General features: G+C 34.6%; 1 protein-coding gene and 1 non-coding gene across 2 annotated transcripts in view; one reads left to right on the top strand and one right to left on the bottom strand.

The window, feature by feature from the left end:
* The window catches only part of SUZ12 (SUZ12 polycomb repressive complex 2 subunit), a 51,964-nt gene that overhangs the window by 3,793 nt on the left and 26,888 nt on the right, over positions 1-21,283 (bottom strand). Inside the window, exons 6-15 of the mRNA XM_075561366.1 lie at positions 19,741-19,826; positions 17,697-17,928; positions 16,598-16,691; positions 12,122-12,227; positions 8,543-8,720; positions 6,037-6,128; positions 5,653-5,796; positions 4,144-4,301; positions 2,386-2,584; positions 411-490 (exon numbers count right to left, since the gene is read on the bottom strand). Coding sequence (XP_075417481.1) covers positions 411-490; positions 2,386-2,584; positions 4,144-4,301; positions 5,653-5,796; positions 6,037-6,128; positions 8,543-8,720; positions 12,122-12,227; positions 16,598-16,691; positions 17,697-17,928; positions 19,741-19,826 — 1,369 coding nt within the window. The remainder of the gene's footprint in view (positions 1-410; positions 491-2,385; positions 2,585-4,143; positions 4,302-5,652; positions 5,797-6,036; positions 6,129-8,542; positions 8,721-12,121; positions 12,228-16,597; positions 16,692-17,696; positions 17,929-19,740; positions 19,827-21,283) is intronic.
* Positions 7,651-7,794, top strand: LOC142460625 (small nucleolar RNA SNORA48). The gene has a single exon (XR_012786798.1). It is a non-coding gene; the product is annotated as a small nucleolar RNA SNORA48 (small nucleolar RNA).

The following is a 21,283-nucleotide window of genomic DNA, read 5'->3' as shown; positions in this document are numbered from 1 at the left end:
AAGGAAATTATGTACATTAACAGGTAAAAAGCTCAATGCAAGAAAGAAGCCCCAAAGTCAAAAGACGACTTGTTCTTCTATTTTCTAAGTTGTTGTACCTTGTTAAGTTACAAAGCTGCATTTAACTCAGTTGATCATAACCACCAAGATGATCATTTAACTCTTAACGACTGAAAGAAAATTGAGACCTCCTTTATAGCAATTACAAATAAAAACCTGTGGTTAGATGGAATAATACTGATTGTTTTAACATCACCTTTTTTACATGCAGTTATACTACTGTGGACAAGGAAATATTTTTATCTAAAGTGATGAAATGTTTAATCGGAGTCTAATACAGACTTATAGAATATAAAGCAGCAAGAGCATCAAGGTGAATAAGTATTTAAATGCATTTAGAAATACCCTACCCATGCTTCATGACATGGAGATTCCATAATTTCATCACTTCTTTCTCTCCTTCATTAACATCAGAAAATTCTTCAATTTGCTGGGAAAAAAGAAACAAAACCTAATTAAATACATAATGACTATAATTGGTAGTTCTAAGGAAAAAAATTTCAACCTTGTTAAAAAAATGTTTTGAAATATAAAAGGCAATATAAACTTCTACTTGTTATGAAAGTTTATGAGCCACATATTACATGCTTGAACAATGTCTGTTTTTCTGTCCTGAGTCCCAAAGCCCCCTATGAAGTTTATTTTATTAAAAATTCAAGGGTATGCACAATGATTCACAGTAATAAATGGGTGCTATTACAGTACACACCAAAAAATTATTACAGCTGCATTAAGGTAACGATGTTTTAGAGGAAATCAAAGTCTTTTTAATGCACAGAAATGTACACTCTATACAATACTAAGTCAGAAAGTTTTGTATATAATCATGGAAATCTTTATTAAACAAACAGTTTCGACATATGAAGCTACTGTTTCTTGACATGGCCTGCATTTAGACCTATACAATATCTAACGGCAGTAGTTCCATCTCTAGCCTTTCACAGAGCCAAGGTGGCTTAGTAGTTAAGCACTAGGCTGCATTCCACAAGGTCTACAGTTTAAACTACCAGCCGCCCGTGGGCCTATAAACAGTCTTGGACAGTCACAGGGGCAACTGCCCTACAGTCACGAGGAGTCGGAGTTGACTTGATGGCAGTGAAGGAGCCCCTTAGTTAGAAAACTCTGAATTCTTTGATCGACAACATGTCAAAACAGCAGTTTTGGCATCCTCAAGCAACTCAAATGGTGTTCCTTTGAAAGGTTCTTTGAGGTAGGGGAACAAAAGCAAGCGTAGAGAAGCAAAATCAGGGCCGAAGGGTGTAAGGTAAGGTTTCTGATTGAAATTCTCACAGGACTTGGAGCATGAGCAGAAAGATACAATGCTGTGATAGAGAAGGAAAAATAAGTCCTTGGTGTAATTTTCCTAGTCTTTTACTCAACAGTTTAAATTCGACAGAAACGTATTTCTAATAAGCCCCCATGATATTCTGATCTGGCCTCTGTGCACTGGACTGGATTGGCACAGAACTCCTTGGAAGCTACTATTTGACTGGACCTTTTTTTTTTTTTTTTAATGAAGGCATTCTAATGAGATTGAGACATGTAAATGTCAGAACTTGTCTGCAGCCACCCACTGATTGCAAACAGAGTGGAACAAGTATTTGAAGTGCACATATGAACTAAATGTCTAGTAGCAATACTTCTTGACTTACACTTATTCTACGACCAGGAGCTTTAACAGTGAAATGGGTTATGCACTGGGCTAATTACCAGGTCAGTGGTTCAAACCCACCAGCCACTCCATGGGGCTGGGGCAGGCAACGATGAAGCTTTCTGCTCCAGTAAACAATCACAGCCTCACAAGGGCAGTTCTGTCTTGTCTACTCGCTCAGGAGTAGGAATAAATATGATGGCAGATGGCAGAGTTTGGTTTTGTTATTATTTTTTTCACTAAGACAAATATTTGACTGACTGCAATCAGATGCAAAGGTATCTAACTGTTCTGATTTACATACAAGTTCAACTTAAAGACAGATTTAGGAATGTGACTTGTTTGTAATCTTGTAGCGCCTCTATATGGTAAGGTGTTTTCACAAGATTCAAATCACATAATATCCTACCTCACATAACGTTATCATGGATGATAAGGAAAGTATGACTGTATTATATATGAGTATACACAATTCAAAATAAGACAAAGAAAATATGGCTTTTCTTTAGTTGGAAATGATTATAAAACACATATACTCTTGAATTCTTTAAACAGAACATTCTTAACTGAGCAAAACTACTTTGCTCAAGTCAAAACTCTAATTCCTATTGATGACTTTTCAACAAACTCATTTAATCACTAAATTCTAAGAGAACTGCTATACTGATAATTACTGTAATGGTTTTCTCTCTGAGCCATTCAGGATCTTTTTCATCTTCACTATCTACTTCCATTTCTTGCGGACGGAGAGGTAAGCAGGTGTCGCTATGGAAATACAGACGATTGTGTCCACTACTGTATGTTCTTTGCTGTTCTACTTCTCCATCTTCAGATTCAAGAAATTCAGACATGCTTGCTTTTGTTCGTTTTGGCCTAATTAAAAAATAAAAGAACACGGATGTCAGACGGTATCAGTATCATGTCACTTTAAAGGTTATTTTCTTTCTGCAAATAACACAAACCAGATTTAATAGAGTAATTCAAGTACCACAATATTAAAAATAACCTGGTCTTTCTAGTTTTGTAAAATAAACCTAGAAAAAGAGACACAGTGAAAAGGGGGTAGTTAAGTCAAAGAAAAATTAGATGAAAACATGCGTATGAAAGTTTGTTTTTGAAGTGTGGAGGGAGCGTGGGGTAGAAAGGGGGAAACCGATTACAGGGATCTACATATAACCTCCTCCCTAGGGGATGGATAATAGAAAAGTGGGTGAAGGGAGATGTTGCAGTGTAAGATATGACAAAATAATAATTTATAAATTATCATGGGTTCATGGGGGAGGGGAGGAATGAGGAGCTGATGCCAGGGGCTCAAGCTGAGAGCAAATGTTTTGAGAATGAAGAAGGCAATGAATGAACCAATGTGCTTTACACATTTGATCTATGTATGGATTGTGATAAGAGTTGTATGAGCCCCTAATAAAATGATTTTAAAAAAAACAAGCTTTTTTTTTTTCACTAAAAAATCATTTTACTGGGGCTCTTACAATGCTTATAACAATCCATACATTAATTATGGCGAGCATATTTGTACATACGTTGCCATTCTTTTCTAGATAAAATAAAAGGTTGTGTCAAAATGTACGTAGGTTTGCAAGCATACCTCATCTCATTACACTTCAAAGACACTGGTTGCTTCTGTTTTGTTTTTTTTATATTGAAGATCTTTGATAACCCTTCGTCAAACAAGTCTAATTTTTCCAACAAGGCATGCTTACTTTATCTCTGTGTTATATTTTTGTAATTACTGTCTCACACTACTCAGACTTTTTCATAATGCTATTGCATAGACTACGGTATAGTGTATGCATAACTTTTATATGCTTTGGGAATCCAAAGAAATGGTGTGCCTTCTTCTTTACTGTTCATTTTTGTGTGTGGTCTAGAATATCAAACCCTGCAATATCACAATGCAGAAAAATCACAACACTGATCAAACACAAAAAGCAACCCAAGGTTTGTTATTTTGTAACTTGAATCTCAGTAGTCAACCAGCTGACACGAATGTGCCACTGTGACCCCAGTCCCAGACACTGCTCTTGGGGATACAACATGGAGAAGGTGAAGTGACAGGGGCAGGCTTCTTTCCTTTCCACACTACCCTAGTGGAGTCCATCCTACTGCTACCTAGACATATCCACAGCAACATGAGCTGGGGCCTCTCATCTCACTAAGCATGCAGCAGTGCTGGCGCTAACAGTAACACAAAGCAAATCAAGTGAGGAGGAAAGAAAGCCCACTGGAAGTTAGAGCTGGAAAGGGTTACCAAACACATCACACCATCCTGAGGGAACTAGCTACTACTAAAATAATGTGGCACTGGGGGTGGGGGGTTTCCCAGCTCAACTGTGGAATCTGGCTCTGTTCTGGTTCGCCCAACATTAAGAATGAGGAGTCACGGTGAATATTTGTTCTTGGCCTTTTTTACCTACCTGCACACAAGTATGTGTGTGATAGGAGTTCTCTTTACCGGACCATTTCGACTGAAAGCAAATCCAGGTTGGCGATGAATATCCTGAGGATTTCCTGCGTAGGAGCCATCATAACACTCGTTGATAGAAACATCTATCCTAGCACCTTTTGGATGATACTGCAACACAAATAGCAAAGAATTTAGGGGGGAAAGTTATCCTACCTTAACATATATTCTCTAGTTTAAATATTTGTGGGATCTTAGTGCTGAAGCCTAAAACTGGCCAGGCACATCAGCATAATGAACATAAAGTCAGAGACTGAGAATCAAAAGAATGAAATTCTGACTGTGCCATTTACTAGCTTGGTGACACTACTTCAAGCAAAAAGACTCTATGAGGGTAATCTTGGTCAACATATGTGCGGTATAAAAATGTTATTATTCCAAACATGAAAATGATTCATCCAATGTAATTCATGTATAGAAGGGGGGGTACCCCCTCCAAAAAAAAATGAACCTGAAATTGGGTTGGGCTGAGCAAAGCTTTCGTAGTACGCATTTTTCCCGCTAGGCGAGTATCGAGCAACTTGCTCTGAGTTAGTGCACCCAGTGAAGTCGCCTGCAAAGATTCTCTCTGGTCAGTGAATTTTCCTGCAAATACGGTTTTGCGCAAACCTCGTTTTTTGTGATGACCGATTTGAGAGAACAGCATATGGCCGTTAATTTTGTTTCCTGCCTGGGAAAAATGCCGCAAACACTGTAGCGATGATATTGAACACAGGTTACAAGGACAGCGCTATGGGTAAAAACCAATATGAGTGGATTTCTCATTTCAATAAAAGGTGAAATGTCTATTGATGACAAACCTCATTCTGGATGTCCGTCAACCTCCCAAACAGATGGAAATGTCAACTCGTAGTGCATTTGGAATTTGTTCTATCAGGTCAGACTGTTAATCAAGCTTTCTATTTTGACATTCTGAAAATATCACCTAACTGTGCAACAAAAAAGTCTGATTTCAGGAGGACTGGTTTTGCCGCCATGACAATGCACCAGCTCATGCAGCCATCTCAGTGCACCAGTTTTTGGCTAAAATACCACACCCCTCTTTCCCCACACTCCTTACTCACCTGACCTTGCTCCATGCAATTGATTATTGTTTCCGTGAATGCAGAGGGATATGAAAGAGCAGTGATTTGATGATACAGAAGAGGTGAAGGAAAAAAATGAGGGAGGTGCTGTCATCCTTCCAAACAGATGAGTTTGAAAAATGTTTCCAAGAATGGAATTGCAGATTTGACAATTGTATTAAGTGTAATGGAGAGTACTTTAAAGGTCATATGATTGATTTATATACACAACTCTGGGTGGAAAAAAAATCTGGGTTGAATTTTTGGGGGTTACCCCCTCACATAGCGCTCCTTCTATAAAAATGATAGTATTTAACAAAGGGTAACTTTTCACAGTCATGTTGTTTTCTGTTTATTGTGTTACATATCACGTAAGAAAAAAGTGAATAGGTACTCACGACATAATTGAAGATAAATCTGCTATGGCAGAGTTTCAGATGCTTGAGTAAACTATATAGTTTGCGGCAGTTCAGAGTGCACCAAGGGCAATGCAAGTCATCTCTTGCTTCAGTTTGTTGTCTTGTATTATTGTTATAAAGGAACTGGAAAAATAAATAAAGAGGCAAATTTCCAACTTTCACATCTCCCCAAATGTCTCAATCTCATCTTTAAAGTAATTCATGAGAAAAGACAATCTAAAAGGAAAACTGTTAAGATTTTTAAAAATGTAATATGCCAAAGTACTTCGTATGTTACATTTAACTTGTGTACATGTTATCTATATATACCATAACAAATAGATTTTCAGGATTATTTAACAAAATGGGGTCAATTATGCTTACCTGATAAAATATTCTTAATTTTTGTCGATTTTCATTTGAAGTATCTTTTTCTTTTCTTGTTTGTAGCTCTGTAGTCAATGATTCTTTAACCGCTGAAAAGATATACCGTATATACTCGTGTATAAGCCGAGTTTTTCAGCACAAAAAAGTGCTGAAGAACTGGAGTTCGGCTTATACACGGGTCAGTGGTATCCCAGCGAGGTGTAACATCTCGCGGGTGATTGTCATTCCTCCGCTGCGGGCAGCTGAACTGGTAAGGATGTGTCTGTGGCTGCGCTCCCTCTCTCCCCTCTGGTCTCTGTGTTAATTCACATCCTGCATTTTCCACCCTAGGCTTATACTTGAGTCAATCAGTTTTTCTGGTTTCCCAGGTAATAATTAGGTACCTCGGCTTATACTCGGGTCGGCTTATATTTGAGTATATACGTTGCTTTTACATTTAATGAAATTATTTGCTTCTATGGTTAAATACAATGCTTAAACACTAAAGGTTCCACAAAACTCTAATGGTAGTCTTTAATACAATTATTTTCCTCTCCTCAACTGGCAACAGAAAAGTTCCCTTATATTAATATTCCTATTTACTGTATATACTTGAATATAAGCTAGCCCAAATATCAGCCAAGGTACCTAATTTTACAACAATTGCTATAAAAAACGTGCTGGAAAACTCAGTTAATCCACAAGTATATACAGTCAGTTGGATGTTAAGTCTTTATAGGCAGTCCTGATTTTGTTCTTTAAAATCCACCTGTTTGTGCTAATCCACTTTAAAAATAACCCGTGTAATTATTTTTTATCACTATTGGTGTAACAGAAATTAAGTAAAAACCGACTGTATAAAAATTACTCCACATCAAAAAGATAGAATCACTAAAAATAATCTTGGTATGTTTTCTTTCAGAATTAAGAGAGAAAAAAGGTTTTTTCCTGATAAAAGTATCTCATATTTACAAGGGTTTTTTAAAAAATCGTGGAAAAGTATTGTTTTATCTTTCAATTCAATTGTTCCACAAGTTCTTGGCAGTCCCACGCTATCCATTCCTCTACCCTAGTGCAAATTTGTACACAATTAGTATATATTTTTTAGATGATCTATTTTATTAGAGTAGATTGATCACACATGGTCCAAGAAACCTCAAATAGCAAACCAAATATAATCACATGCCTTGCTTGTCCATGATCTCGCCAATATGAAACCACATCCACACTTCAGTGGCCACCAAACTATTCAGCCTGAGCTGCCTTAACTGTCAGCTGCTTGAAGTGAGCAGTTTTAGCACTCTCGACTACTTCTGTCAGGCTCTGAGGAGCTGCAGGGATCTCCACAGGGGACAGAGGAACCAGCTCCACACTGGCAATAGTGCCAAACTGTGGCCAGTCGAGACTTAAGAGTAAGTCACGGCAGCGTTTAGCATCTCCAGGGCCTTCTCCACCAAGATACGGATAAATGGACCATGGTTCTGGGAGAGAAAGCCTGTGGTCTGAAATGGCCAGTTTAATCCAATTAGTGTATCTCTTTTTTGAGGTGTTTGGTTGAGATAAACTTGTTAGTCACTAAAGAGTGAAAGTCTATTTAAATTTTACTTTTGCTCCCTTAAAAAAATTATTTTAATCCCCTGGCTGTGGGCAAAGAGACCCCTGATTGGTGGTGGTGCTCTTATTTCAGTCAGGGGCAGAGCAGACTGGCAGCCCTTTGTTCATCCTAGCTTGATGCCCAGATCCTGGCCAGAGCTGTTTCATGCTTAGGGCACATTAAAAAAAAAAAAAAAAAAGAGTAACAACGAAAAAAATTATTTTATTGGGAGCTCTTATAGCAATCCATAATTCAATTAGAGGTTTGAGGGATAAAGAATCTGGGATTTTTTCTCTTCTTGGTTTTCAAGCAAACATACTATATATATATCTACACAGCCCATCTCAAGAAATGAATTCAACAATATTCTGTTAAACCCTCCATATATGTTGTTGCTATGTAAAATACACATTGCCCTATTTTCCTGGGAGGGAGATCATTCTTACAGGGTATAGACTTGGAATTCTTGCCATTCCAGATGTCCTGGTACACCTACAACGTTTCACAAATTCAGATCTGTTATTTATACTTCACTGACCATGACTCAACTGGGAATAAATAGTCTTGACATCCTCATTTTTATGTTAAGCATATGTAAAGTAACCACTAGAGCTAAAGCTGACCCAAAACCCTGATTATTAAGAATTATTGTATTTTTAATATAATAGCTTTACTGAGGTACGCCCTACATGACTATATTATGTAGCACATTGTTTCCAGAGAAAATTAATGTCATACATGTTTAGTTCAAGAGCTTAGAGTAAGAATTCATCAATCAAGCCTTCAACACAAAATTCACATTTAATACAGTAGAATCCTAATTGACTCACCTGTCAAATACTATTACCACAAACTAAATCTGTGAAGAGAGCGACATGAGTAGTAACTCTGCAAACCTTTGCTTTCATAGAAAGATGATGTTTTTCTTACCAATGGTTTGAGTAGGCTTCACTGAACCAGGTTTGTTTTCTTGATGAAGACTCTCTGAATTTCTAGTGGCAAGAGGTTTGGCAATGGGAGCTGTAGATTTATCATTGGTCTCTCCGGTCCAACGAAGAGTGAATTGCAACGTAGGTCCCTGAGAAAATGTTTCAAATGGAGGCAGCCTCTAAAAAAGAGAAAAGAAACCATGAAGAGAGTTAGGATTTACACAGTAAATTTACATCATAGGTATTTAAAAAACAACTCAGTATGATGTCATATAAAAAAACTCTCTGGAGAACAAATGCTTTGAGAATGACTGGGGCAGGGAATGTGCAGATGTGCTTTATACAATTGATGTATGTATATGTATGGATTGTGATAAGAGTTGTATGAGCCCCTAATCAAACGTAAAAAAAAAAAAATAAAATAACTCTCACTGAAAACCTACAGGGAGGGCCAAGAAAGCAAAATAAATGTTTAAAGGAGACACTGCAGAACTGTAGTGTTCAGGCTACCTAAAAAGGACAGCCACTTACTAGCAATTGTTAAATCGTTGCATTTATATAGTATTGGTCCAGCAAAACCAGATTTTCAGATTTTTCAAAATCCACAGTGCAAGATTACATGGGAAATCTTCCTAATTTTAAATGTAGTTAATTAACTCAAAAAGCCTTTCTAAAACGTGATACTTAAATGCCTGCCAATATGCAACCTCTGCTTTACATGGGCAATTTCCTTTTGCTTCCTGAACAGCTGTAGCAATTATGCATTTTCCTTGACCTCTCTCAGCTACACGGGCAATAGCTTCTCTCTTCTTTGGTCTTGGGGCCCTGAACTAGTTTGCTTTCCTTCTCTACTTCTCTATTTATAAGATTACTATTCTTGTGGTCTCAAATCAGACCTAATCGTTACCCATCTGCCTCCATTTCCCACTCATCCTCCTTAAGATTCGACCTAGGGCTGATGATCCCAAATCTCTTCTCTAATCTTTATACTTGAGCTCTGAATTCATTACCTCTCCTTGTTTCTTGAATATTGTCATTGTACTCAACCATATTTACAAATCAATTCTTAACTTTTATTCTAAAATAAATTTTCCTTTTGAGATACAATTATTTTTATCCTTGTAATTATCATTCTACTAGGCATGCCTAAACTAAAAACAAACAAACAAAAGCTGGAATCACATTGACGCCTATTCTTTCATTTCTCATCACCAAATTCCTACTGAAACATCTACACTTTCTTCCTCTTCCTTCTATAATCACAATAGTCTAGCTCTCTATTGCTTTATTATTATATCTCAACTGCTTTCCTACCTTTTCCTCACTTTTCCCCAAGCCCTATGTACTCAAAACCAAACTCACTGCCATCAAGTCAATGCTGAACCCATAGTAACTCTACAGGACAGGGCCCTGTGAGTTTCGGAGGCTGTAATTTTACAGGAATAGAAAGTCTTGTCTTTCTCCCACAGTGCGGCTAGTGGTTTCGAACTGACCTTGTGCATAGCAGCCCAATATGTAACCATAAACTTTACACAGAAGACAAAATAAATCTTTTCATAGATTGCTTCCTTCTATGTCATTCTCTTTTGTACACACCTTCAACGTGATTTACACAGACCACATCGAGGAATGTAACTCATAAAAATACTAACAATGCAGAATATGCACATATCAGAAAATGTTATTTTCCAAGTATTATAATCACACTTTTTAAAGGCTATCTGTTTACTTATGTTGTTCCAAATGTCTCATGATTTGAAAAATGCTTCTAAGAAAATCTGTCTACACCTTTTCACTTATCTACTTATTCCCTGGTAACAGATTCTAGATAGATAATTACTGTCAAAGACAATGGGGCTTTCAGAAAGTTTATGGAAAAATTAAATGAAAATATAATAGAATTTTACAATAAACTTTTCGAAACCCCCTTGTACAATCTGAATTGCTACGTATACTGTTGGTCAGTCTTCCAACTTACATCAAAGTATTATTTTAGATTGATGGGTTCTTAGACCGCTACCACAAGAACCTATCAATCCTTTTAATCATTGTCAAACTAGTTAAATTATTACATCTGACTTGTCAAATGTTTACTAGCCATATATATTCTTTATAAGCACTGCTTGGTTAGCCTTCATTTGTTTTTCCTATTGAATTGCTTACCACCTTTTTGGTTATTCATTTAAAAAACTGTATTCATATTTTCTCTTTGTGCATTGCAAACTATTTCACCTTCATATAAGTCACTTTTCTTTTCACCTTTACATTTCTTTGCAATATACAAACTATATATATATATTTTTTTTTAACAGTGATTTTTATTGATATTAATCAATTCTTCAACACAAATTATAGATGGTAAAAGTGGAGACTCCCCAAGAATTGACATTTTTTTAAACAATTTATTGGGGCTCATACAATTCTTATCACAGTTCATACATATACATACATCAATTGTATAAAGCACATCTTACAGTCTTTGCCCTAATCATTTTTTTCTCCTCTTTTCTTTTTTTACATTTTATTAGGGACTCATACAACTCTTATCACCATCCATACATATACATACATCAATTGTATAAAGCACATCCATACATTTCCTGCCCCAATCATTCTCAAGGCATTTGCTCTCCACTTAAGCCCCTCGCATCAGGTCCTCTTTTTTTTTCCCCACCCTCCAAACTATATATTTTTACTAGTCAAATTTTTTACTTTGTGTTTCTAGTTTCTGGATCACACTTTAAAGGGCCTTTTTCAGCACGTGCATAGTATTTGGTTCTCTTCAGTATACGACTCTCCCCACACTCCTATGCACAATGGGAGAAACCACCACCTGGCCCTGGACCATCTTCACATTTGTTAGGTTTAACCTTTTGTTGCAAGCACTGTCAAGCTGCCTTGTCACCATTTTCCAATTTTTCGCTAACCCCCTACAATTTTACTTAGTACTATTACATAATTACTCTTCTAATTGAAACGGAAACTAATTTTAAGACCTAAAGATATTTTTGGGAATTTTATTTCCAAATACACGGACGTGGTAAATTTAGAAATAAGTGAACAATTTTTACTTTCTTGAATATTCCAATCCAAGAAATATACATATGCCTATTTATCCTTTTATGTCTCTTAAATGTTAAGTAAGCTTCATCTGAGTTCTACAGATTTATTGAAAATTTTATTACTAGTTTTCACACACTAACTACTATTGTGACTAGAACTTAAAGTAATAGCAATTAATATTTATTGAACATTTTTTTATGCCAGGCATGATAAGCATATTTTATTAAAAATAAATATCACATAACCCATCAATTCTATGTATTTTACAGATAATAAAATTAACACATATAATTAGTAGTTTGAAAAATTCCATATAGCTGTATTTGAACTCAAGTAGTCTGGCTGCAAGCATGCCTTCCATTTTAAATACCCTTGACTACATCATTCTTTACTTGTTTTTTCAAATTACAGAAATGATAGGATTACTTCCACATAAATTGGCACTTGAGGAAGAACACATAGATCAAAAGTGGGAGCTCATCATTAGAACACACTCATCCTTCTAAAGAGTCCATACCTTCCCATCGAGAATCGTTTCCCATGTTGCTCTTTTCTTGCTTATAGGACATTCTTCCATTTCCTGCATGGCTACTTCGTATTCCCCATCTAAAAGTTGTAAGCGCCTGTTGACGAACATAAAACACTTTAGAGTAACCGGTGTTAAACTTATGTGTACACAAATTCTATATATTTAGATTATTTTCAAATCAGCAATTTTACTGATTTGCAGTAACTATAAAACTAGATAATTACTCCTAATTACTAAAATTTAAGTCTGAAAACCAAATCAAGTTTAAAGCATTAAGTACAAAGCAAGTACATAGGCTTTATAATTCAAAAAAGGGATAACAATAGTTTTATAATACTTGCCCTTACTTAGGGAATCACTAATCACATTTTAAATATTACAAATACATGAACAAGAATTTTTTACTTCTTATGCTTTACCTGTAAACTAATGGCTGTGATTATATGACTTCTTTTTTTCTGTGTAGATTATATGACTTTTATAAGATCCTAGGTGTACTTGGCACATGAGTGCACAATAAGTATTTGAGGAATAACAAAATAGCAGTTGAATCAATTAATTTATATCCATGCTCAAAGTACAGTTAAAATGTATGCATGCCTTAAAATGTGTGTACACATACATAGTTTATATATATAAATGCTGGTAACCATGATTACCCCCCAAAAAACCATTTTCAACCATATTCAATTCATTGTAAGCTTAATTTCATTCAGACTTAAGAGAAATTCTATTAGATGAGAATAGTTAACATTTACTGGGTGCTAACTACATGCCATTCGCTGTTCTAAAGACTTCATATAATTTATTTAATCTTGCAAAAACTCCAAGTAGGTCTATATTTCAAAGAACAAAACTGAAACACAGACAGGGGGAGGGGTATAAATAACATGTTTTATTCGTCTACTAACAGTATTTCAGCAAAACCACTCCACTTTCTAATTTAAAATTTTAATTTGTTAAAAATGTTAAATTTAGATAAGTAGCATAATCACATCTACTAAATTGAAAAACATTTCCTTCATTCTTTTATATGACAATGTAATATTCCACTTTTATTTCTAAACAACTGGTAGATAGAGTCCAATTTACTCCCCTACCTATGAAGTATGAGTCCTTTCCCCCACAGCCTCATTAACAATACTTTATCAAGTTCTTTTATTTCTGCCAATCTGATAAGTGAAAAAATGGCATCTCAGTGGACTTTAATTCTGATGTGTTTACCATCTTTTTTAATGTTTAAGTACCATATACATTTTTTTTCTTGTAAGCTTTCTGTGTATACCATTTGCCCATCCTTCTATTGGATTATGGATTTTTGTTTTTGACTTAGTAATGATCTCTCCTATTATACAAATAAAACATCATTATAAATTGAAAATAATTTCTTCCTGCCTTGTCATTTTCATTATGACTCATGATGAGGTTTTGCTTTCTGAACATTTTTCAAGTTAATATTGTATTAAGGATTTCATACTTGGCTAAATAGTTGTAAAATTTTGGTCATTCTTTAAAGCGCTATTAAACTCTAAGAATATAAGTATAATCTTCATGCATCTAATTCCCACATATTAACTTAAAAACAGTCACCTCCAGAGCAGAGAGAAAAAGGAAAAGATAAGTCTGAAATCTTTCTCTATACTACAAAATATGAAAACATTAAAAAATGAATAAAGTCATTTTAAAGCACAAAGTTCACTTAGAAGGCTCCTCATGGCCAAGTTACGATAATTTTATTTTCATAATGAATAACACAAACAAATTACAACAGGATGAATTAAGAGATTTCGTTAAGTCATACAGATACTGTAAAAAAACTGCAATGGAAAACAAAGAAATGTAGAAGAAATGTTAGAAAAGTATCCCTTGAAAGATACCATAGGTAACTTACTAAACTAGGAAACTCCAGTAGAACCTAAAACTATTCGGTGAAAGACCAATGAATAATAAAGAAATTGTGTCTGATTTCAAATAATACCAAAGATTGCATATAATTAAGACAGGGAAAAGGGTACCCTTATAATGAAGTAGATACTAGCACAGTAGACACCAGTTTAACCAAGTAATTAAATCCTGTGTCTGTGATATTGTCGACAAAAAACAGGTTAGCATTAGTTTTCTGCCAAAATGTTTAACCAGAATCTAATCATGACAGGGCTTTCTACTCCCGTAAAGAGTTATAGTAAAAAAAAAAAAAGTTATAGTCTCTGTAACACACAGGAGCAATTCAATCTTATCCTACAGATCACTGAGTAGGTATCAACTTCATAGCAATGAGTTTGCTTTTGGCTTTGTAAACATAAAATAACAGTGGTACTAGTAAAAATTAAAAGCAATTCTGCAAAACTGTACTAAAAAAAGAAAAAGGATCACAAGGGGTTAGAAAAGTGTAGGAGATAATTATTTCAAAATGTAGGAAACTGGATTGATAAGAAATGATTGATAGCGAGTTAGGAGAAATAGCTTAAAATTAAGAGTTGGGGAGATATTACTGTATCTATTGTATTACGTTTGATTTCCTGAGAAAAAGAAGTATAATGTGGTTATGTAGGTAAATGACCTTTTTCTTACAGTGTTCTTAAGTATTCAGGAATGAAGAACACAGGGCAACCCATTTTTTTGACTCTTGAATTTTCAAATGGTTTCAGAAATAACAAAGACAAATAAACCTCAACAATTAATTATGTGATAGCTATTGGTATGTTCATTTGTACAAGGAGGCTTCAAAAAATTCGTAGAAAAATGAAATAAAAGATACTGAAATTTCTCACCAATTTTTTGAAGCCCCCTCCTCCGTTCTAAAGTTAGCATATAAGACAAAAAGAACTTTAGATACATATGTACCACTAATCTAACTACAATAGAATATGCACCCTAGCCAATGATGACCAATATGCCACACCCTAGCCCCTCTTCTCCCTGGCCATTATCTTCATATTTGAAGGGAATTAGAAAGTTCTCTGCTTCCCCCTGTCAAATGGACACAAGGGTACATAAAAAGTACTGCTACAAAAATCATAGGAACTTTTGGTTAATATTCATATAATCTAAGAAGTGTTTTCTATATAATCAACTTACAACATTATTTACCACATATTATTCTATGGTTAGATTTATCTGACAGTCTGGTGCTAGCTAAAAGGTCAGTAGTTCAATCCCACCAAGCACTCTATGAAAGATGTAGCAGTCTGCTTCAGTAAAGACTTCCAACCCTAAGTTGTACTCTGCCTTAGAGTGTTATGAGTCAGCATCTACTCCATGGAAATGAGGGTTTTTGTTTTTGTTTGGACATTCTATTATTTAAACTGGTAATAACGATTTTTTTTAAATCATAGGAACCTTTATTAAACAAAAACATCCAAATGTCACTGAAGCTCAAGTTTCTTGCCATATCCTGCCTCTAGGTCTATACACTTCTAAAAGCAGTGTTCTCATCTCACTAATCCTTCCCTGAAGAATTCTGCACTCTCTCATTTATACCATGGCAAAATGGCAATGCTGACATTCTTGTTCTATGGGCTTGGGGGAACAAGATAAATGGCTGTAGGGAGTATGGGGTAAAGTTTACCAACAAAATCCTCACAGGACAGTCTTGGCTACCCTCTAAGAATAAGCAGGTATGTGATTAAGGAGGGGGAGGGGGTGTCCCTCAGGACAACTTTCCTGGCCTTTTTCTCACCAATGCAGTATTCCATTTTCTTAAAACTTCTTCGTAATAAGCCCCCCTAGGATCGTCCTGCATCTTTTGAGAAAACTTATTCAGATAATCCCTCCTTTTGGGTCCCCCAAAACAGAAACCTTAAGCTTCTGAGGTGATCCTGCTGGCCTTGAATTAAAATGGCCTAGCAGAGGCGCTTAGAAGCCAATTTTGACTAGTTTTTTTATGTTTTTAAAGAACCTAACAAGACTTTCTGAGAGAACTTGTGTGCAGCTATCCACTGGTAACAGACACAGGTTTAAAACTTTTTTCTTAGAATAAAACCATACATGTATGCACAGGAACTCTCATATGATCATATATTGATGATTATACCCAATACACAATATTCTCCTTCAGATTTAGTAAATATAAAACCTCAAGGTTTACAATGGATGCATCTCATTTCAAGTCTCTGTTCAACTATTTCTCTCTCCTAGAGGTTTTTCGACATAAAACAGTCACCACCACCCCCAAACCTTCCCTTTTCACTGAACTCACCACTAGGTTCTAGGATCAAGTCTGCACATGTGCTGACATTTAGAAGCACTTGGTAAATAAGCAATCTTAATTGAGCCATACAAATAGTTTCTCATCTATATTTATTGCTCTCTATGTGATAAATAGAAAAGTACAGAATTTAACATTTTTTCATCCATTAAACTAAAGAGAAAGGTAAACAAATATTTAATATCACCAATATATTCTGCTTCAAAATTAAAACTTTTCTGGAACATTAAAGAACCTCCCTTGTCCTTCAACATTACCTGTTCTTGTCAAACACCGTCATTTGTGCAACAAATGTCTTTTCCCCGTCTTCACGGTTCCGTTTTCTTCTAGCTGGAGGCTCTTCACTGACATCTGAATTGGACAAAGACTTCTCATAAATCCAGCACTCAAGCACAAAGAGTCTATGCCACATATTTCCTTATGCTACATTTACTACAGATGAAATAGATTAATGTTAAAACATTCAGCATCGACTCTACTTTTTGCCTCATGTAGGTATCCTTACTTTTTGACATCCATTAACATAATACCCCATTTTTGCAAATGCTGTTTTCTGTCCACAATAATCTTGCTAGCCAAAGTAGTTACTTATGATTACTTTTCAAGAACTTCAAAGGATACTTTAAATCACAAAGCTTATTTCTTTCATGGCACCTACTAGGCAATTAACTGCATCTCCACTGAACTTGTATCTCAATTGTAATATCCATTGTTTTGCTACAGTTATGTCTACAGTAGGCTATAACCCTTTGGAGAGAAAGAATCTTATTTGATCATCTCTGTATCCCCAGTATCTAGAGAATGTTGGGTGAATGATTACTTCAAAGATGAATACAGAATTATTGGAAGAACAGAGGAATGAATTAAAGGACATAGGAGGCAAATATGTGTAATAGAATACTACTGCAGATGTTAATGATAAATACAAAAATAGTATCAAATTCCTTAAACTTTTCTGTACGTTAGAAAATTTTCAGACTAAAATGTTTGGAAAGATTACATAAAACATTGTGGAGAGCAACTTGAAAAACAAGTCTTTCATTCAGTATTCCATGTATTTTTGCTACATGAACCTTAAGCTCATCATGTAATGAGAACCTAACATTGCAATTATCCAATACAGCACAATATCCAATAGTCTAAGAGCAGGGCAAGCTACCATAAAATTACTATCTCATTATACTTTAAGAGATTTGCAAATAAAATCAAGGTCATGCTATCAGAAGACATGCAGTGCCTTTCTCACACTGCAATTTTCTTCCTTGGGAAAACAAGGCTTTTACAGTACCTCAAAAAGAAACACTGTTTCCATTTACTTTATCAACCAAATTTAGTAATATATATATTTTTAATTACCAATATTTTCATTGGTTTCTCCATTAATCATTCCATTAAACTCTCTTCTTCCCGGACGAGTCACTCTAAATAGCAATGAGTAAGACTTCACCATATGGCTGTTACTAGGTTCAAATTCATTACTGGAAACAGCAAGGGATGGGAAATTTCCAGGTTTTGTTTGATTGAGGTCAGGATTCAAAGGCACCTGCTTTTTACCTGTGGGAACTTGCCTTATTGGACAACTTACATCCTGCAAAGGTAGAGAATAATAAATTACATCTAATTTGTTTGTATAGAACTTAAAATTTTTCAAATCAAAACTTCAGATCAGGGCTATAAGAAACATTGTATACTAGGAGGTTTGATAAATTGTTTAAAATGGTGAATGCAAAAAAAAAAAAAGGTGATGCAAAAACAATAATCTAACATATAAACCCCAGCCTAACTCAATAATTAAAAAGAGATAGTATAGGCTACGATGATCAAATAGGATGCCAATATTCTAACCACAGATCTAGAAATTGTGGTATGAGACAAGACAATTTGGTATGATTATATTCCAAATACTAAAATAGCAGTATTATGAAATTGATACCATATTATTAAAAATATGGTATTAAAACTGTTAAAAATGTTACAATCATGTAAGTCCATGTTTTCATTTTAAATTTCTATTTAAATAACAACACAGAAGAGCATTGAAAGTTAAAAAGAACTATTGTAACAGTTCAATTGTTAAAATTATAAAGCCGTAAACACATATATTTAAATGTCATTTAATAAAAGGGACATCATCTTATGAAAATAATTGTCATGAAACCAGTTATAAAGAAAATAGTTGAAATGGAAGATACAGAAGATCTTTATAACAATATGTGAATTCAATGGTAGATTATTTTTTAAACAATAAAGTACACAGAAAAAAATAAAAGTGGGCTCCAAGAAGTTTTGTGGGAAAGCTCCACTATCTTTTCATTCCATTCCCCACAATTTTTTTAAACATTCTCATACATGCTTGTTTTCTTTTGTTAACGTTCAGATTACAAAATGAGAATTATAAATCTCACTCATCATAGGCTACAACAATTGAGTAAGTTCTTCCAAGAAAATGTTTGATTATATATATATTTTAAAGATCAAGCTATACTTATCTTACTTTGTATGTTTTTATCTCTCACTACCCTCGAGTCAATGCCGACTCAGAGCAACACTATAGGGCAGGATAAAACTGCCCCTACGGTTTCTCAGAGTGTAACTCTTTATGGGACTAGAAAGCCCCATCTTATGTTTTTCTAAATAATAATACATCTTGAAGGACTTTTCTATAACTGTTGTGCCAAGAAGTGTATAAATTGGGTGGGAATAGGTCTTGATATTTACTTTTTCATTTATATTTACACTACTTGCTACCTATCATTTAGCCCACTCCCCACAAATACTTCAGCAGTTTCTGCCCATTATCACCTCATGATTTTGGAAGGTCATGAGCAACAGGAGCCTCAAAACAGATGAGTCCTTACTGAGAAGACTTAAAGATTTAGGATTATTAAAATTATTGTTGCATCAAATAGTGGTGGATTTTCTAGGAAATTTAAGCATTGTCCTGCTTGTTTCTGTGGTGAACTGATTTAATTATATAAATAAAATATTGCAGCAATGTATTAATAATTTAGTGGCTGATATTGCTGGCAACCTAAATTTTCCCCCTAAAAGTAGATTATAAAAGATAATCCTTAAAGAAAACTCCCTCTTAGTCCTTATCTAAAAATTTAATAATAGCTAAGGAAGAAGCTAAGAGACTAAAGTAGTAGGGCAAGTAACCAAGTTCACAGCACAAGTTGCTTTTATAGCTATATGAGAACATTTCTGTCAAAAGACCTACCCAGATTAGAAAAACATGAAGTTCTTGCGAGTTGGCAAAATTATTCGCTTCATGATACATCTATCAACATATTTCTTAAGCTATAAAGTTTTAAAAAACTGGCTTTTACATATAATTGATATATATATGCATCAGCAAATTAAAGGAAACACAATCTACCACGATCACTTCATACATTACCTTTCTTTTTTTGTGGCAAACTTTTACAAGCAGAACTTCAAGAGTAACAGAATTTTGTTCATTTTCTGAGTTTTGTGATGGCTTATCTAAACAGAAAGTTAGTACTTTAATGTACACTTTTGAAGTATAAATGCAGCATTCATTTTCATAAAACTAATAGACCTTTACAGACTTCCTACAATGAAGCCTTCTCAAAAGTCTACTCATTCTTTTCTCCTCCAAATCAAAGACAAAATTTTACAAACTCTTTCACCTAAAACAAAGGCCTTTATATACAAAGTCATTTAAATAAATCTTTCAGAGGACACATGAACTACCTCCCTACTTACTGTGAATTTCTTTTGACTCAAGTAAGAGACTCAATTACTTGTCCCCCAAATATTTACTGATTATTTCGGGTTTTAACATTTTATAATAAAATAGCAAAATAGACATCGTCAAAGTAATTTTCAAAAATAGTTCTTGGTAGAAAGCACATGCACACAAAGAGTTTGAGACACAACCACACACAAAGCATCTTCAAAATGTTTTCTTTCCTTTTCCTGAAATCCATAATTGGAAAATCTACTTAGTCTAAGATACTTTAAATTGAATTAATTATAATTATTGTTGCTTCATTTTAAATATATGAAGATATTAAACTAACTCGTGCCTTTTATTTGACCAGGGCTTTGATTTGAGCAAAGGGATACATTCTGATTTTACCATGAGTATTAAAAAAAAAAAAAGGTTAAGCATTATAATGGGGGAAAAGATGCTTCTCAATAAAGCATAAAAGAAAGAATCTTGTGTTTTGGGGATTTTAGTTTTGAACATTTCATATTCTATATAACAATTAGTTTACAAAGCCTTGGAGAATTAAGGTTCCAGATGTGGAACAGAATCCAAAATCATAAAAGAAACCAGACTTACTGGCTGGTTAAGAAACCGGTAGAACACCCAAAATTACTGGTTACACATCAGGTTGAAACTGAACCCACTCCCATATTAGAATAATCAACCATTTAAGATTTTTTTTTTAAAGGAGCAGCTTTATCCAAGGACAAAGTGAGGAGGATTAGGAAAGGAGAAGGGATGGAAAGAGGAAATACAGGAAGTGGGATGGGTGAGGGAAATGCAATGGATGATGTGAATCAGAGTATGTATTAACTGCTAAATGCAAAACTGATGAAACGGCTCTTAACAATAAAGTTTACATCTAAAAAAATAAGGTTGCAGGGTACTCCTCTATAACTTACTTGCTTTTAAAATCCCAACAATGTCCATAGTTCAAAACATATCTACTACAACTATAATGTATTAATCCATAAACATAAACAATATAATTTTTGTTCTGTGAGCTTTTCGACAAAACTTTCTTCTATTAAGAACAATCTTCTTATGCAGGATGTAGGTATAAAAAATCCTTTGAATTTCTCTTTAGAAGTTATGTAAAGGACAGAAGCACTTCAAATACAACCAAAAATAACTCATCTTTTTTCCCCCCAATCTTAAAATACAGTTAAAGAAATGCTTAGAACAATATTTACCAGGAAAGTAGTGC

This window comes from Tenrec ecaudatus, chromosome 10, assembly GCF_050624435.1.
Source record: "Tenrec ecaudatus isolate mTenEca1 chromosome 10, mTenEca1.hap1, whole genome shotgun sequence".
Classification (NCBI taxonomy): domain Eukaryota; kingdom Metazoa; phylum Chordata; class Mammalia; order Afrosoricida; family Tenrecidae; genus Tenrec; species Tenrec ecaudatus.
The sequence above is the reverse complement of the archived record's forward strand: the minus strand, read 5'-3'. Positions and strand labels throughout refer to the sequence as shown.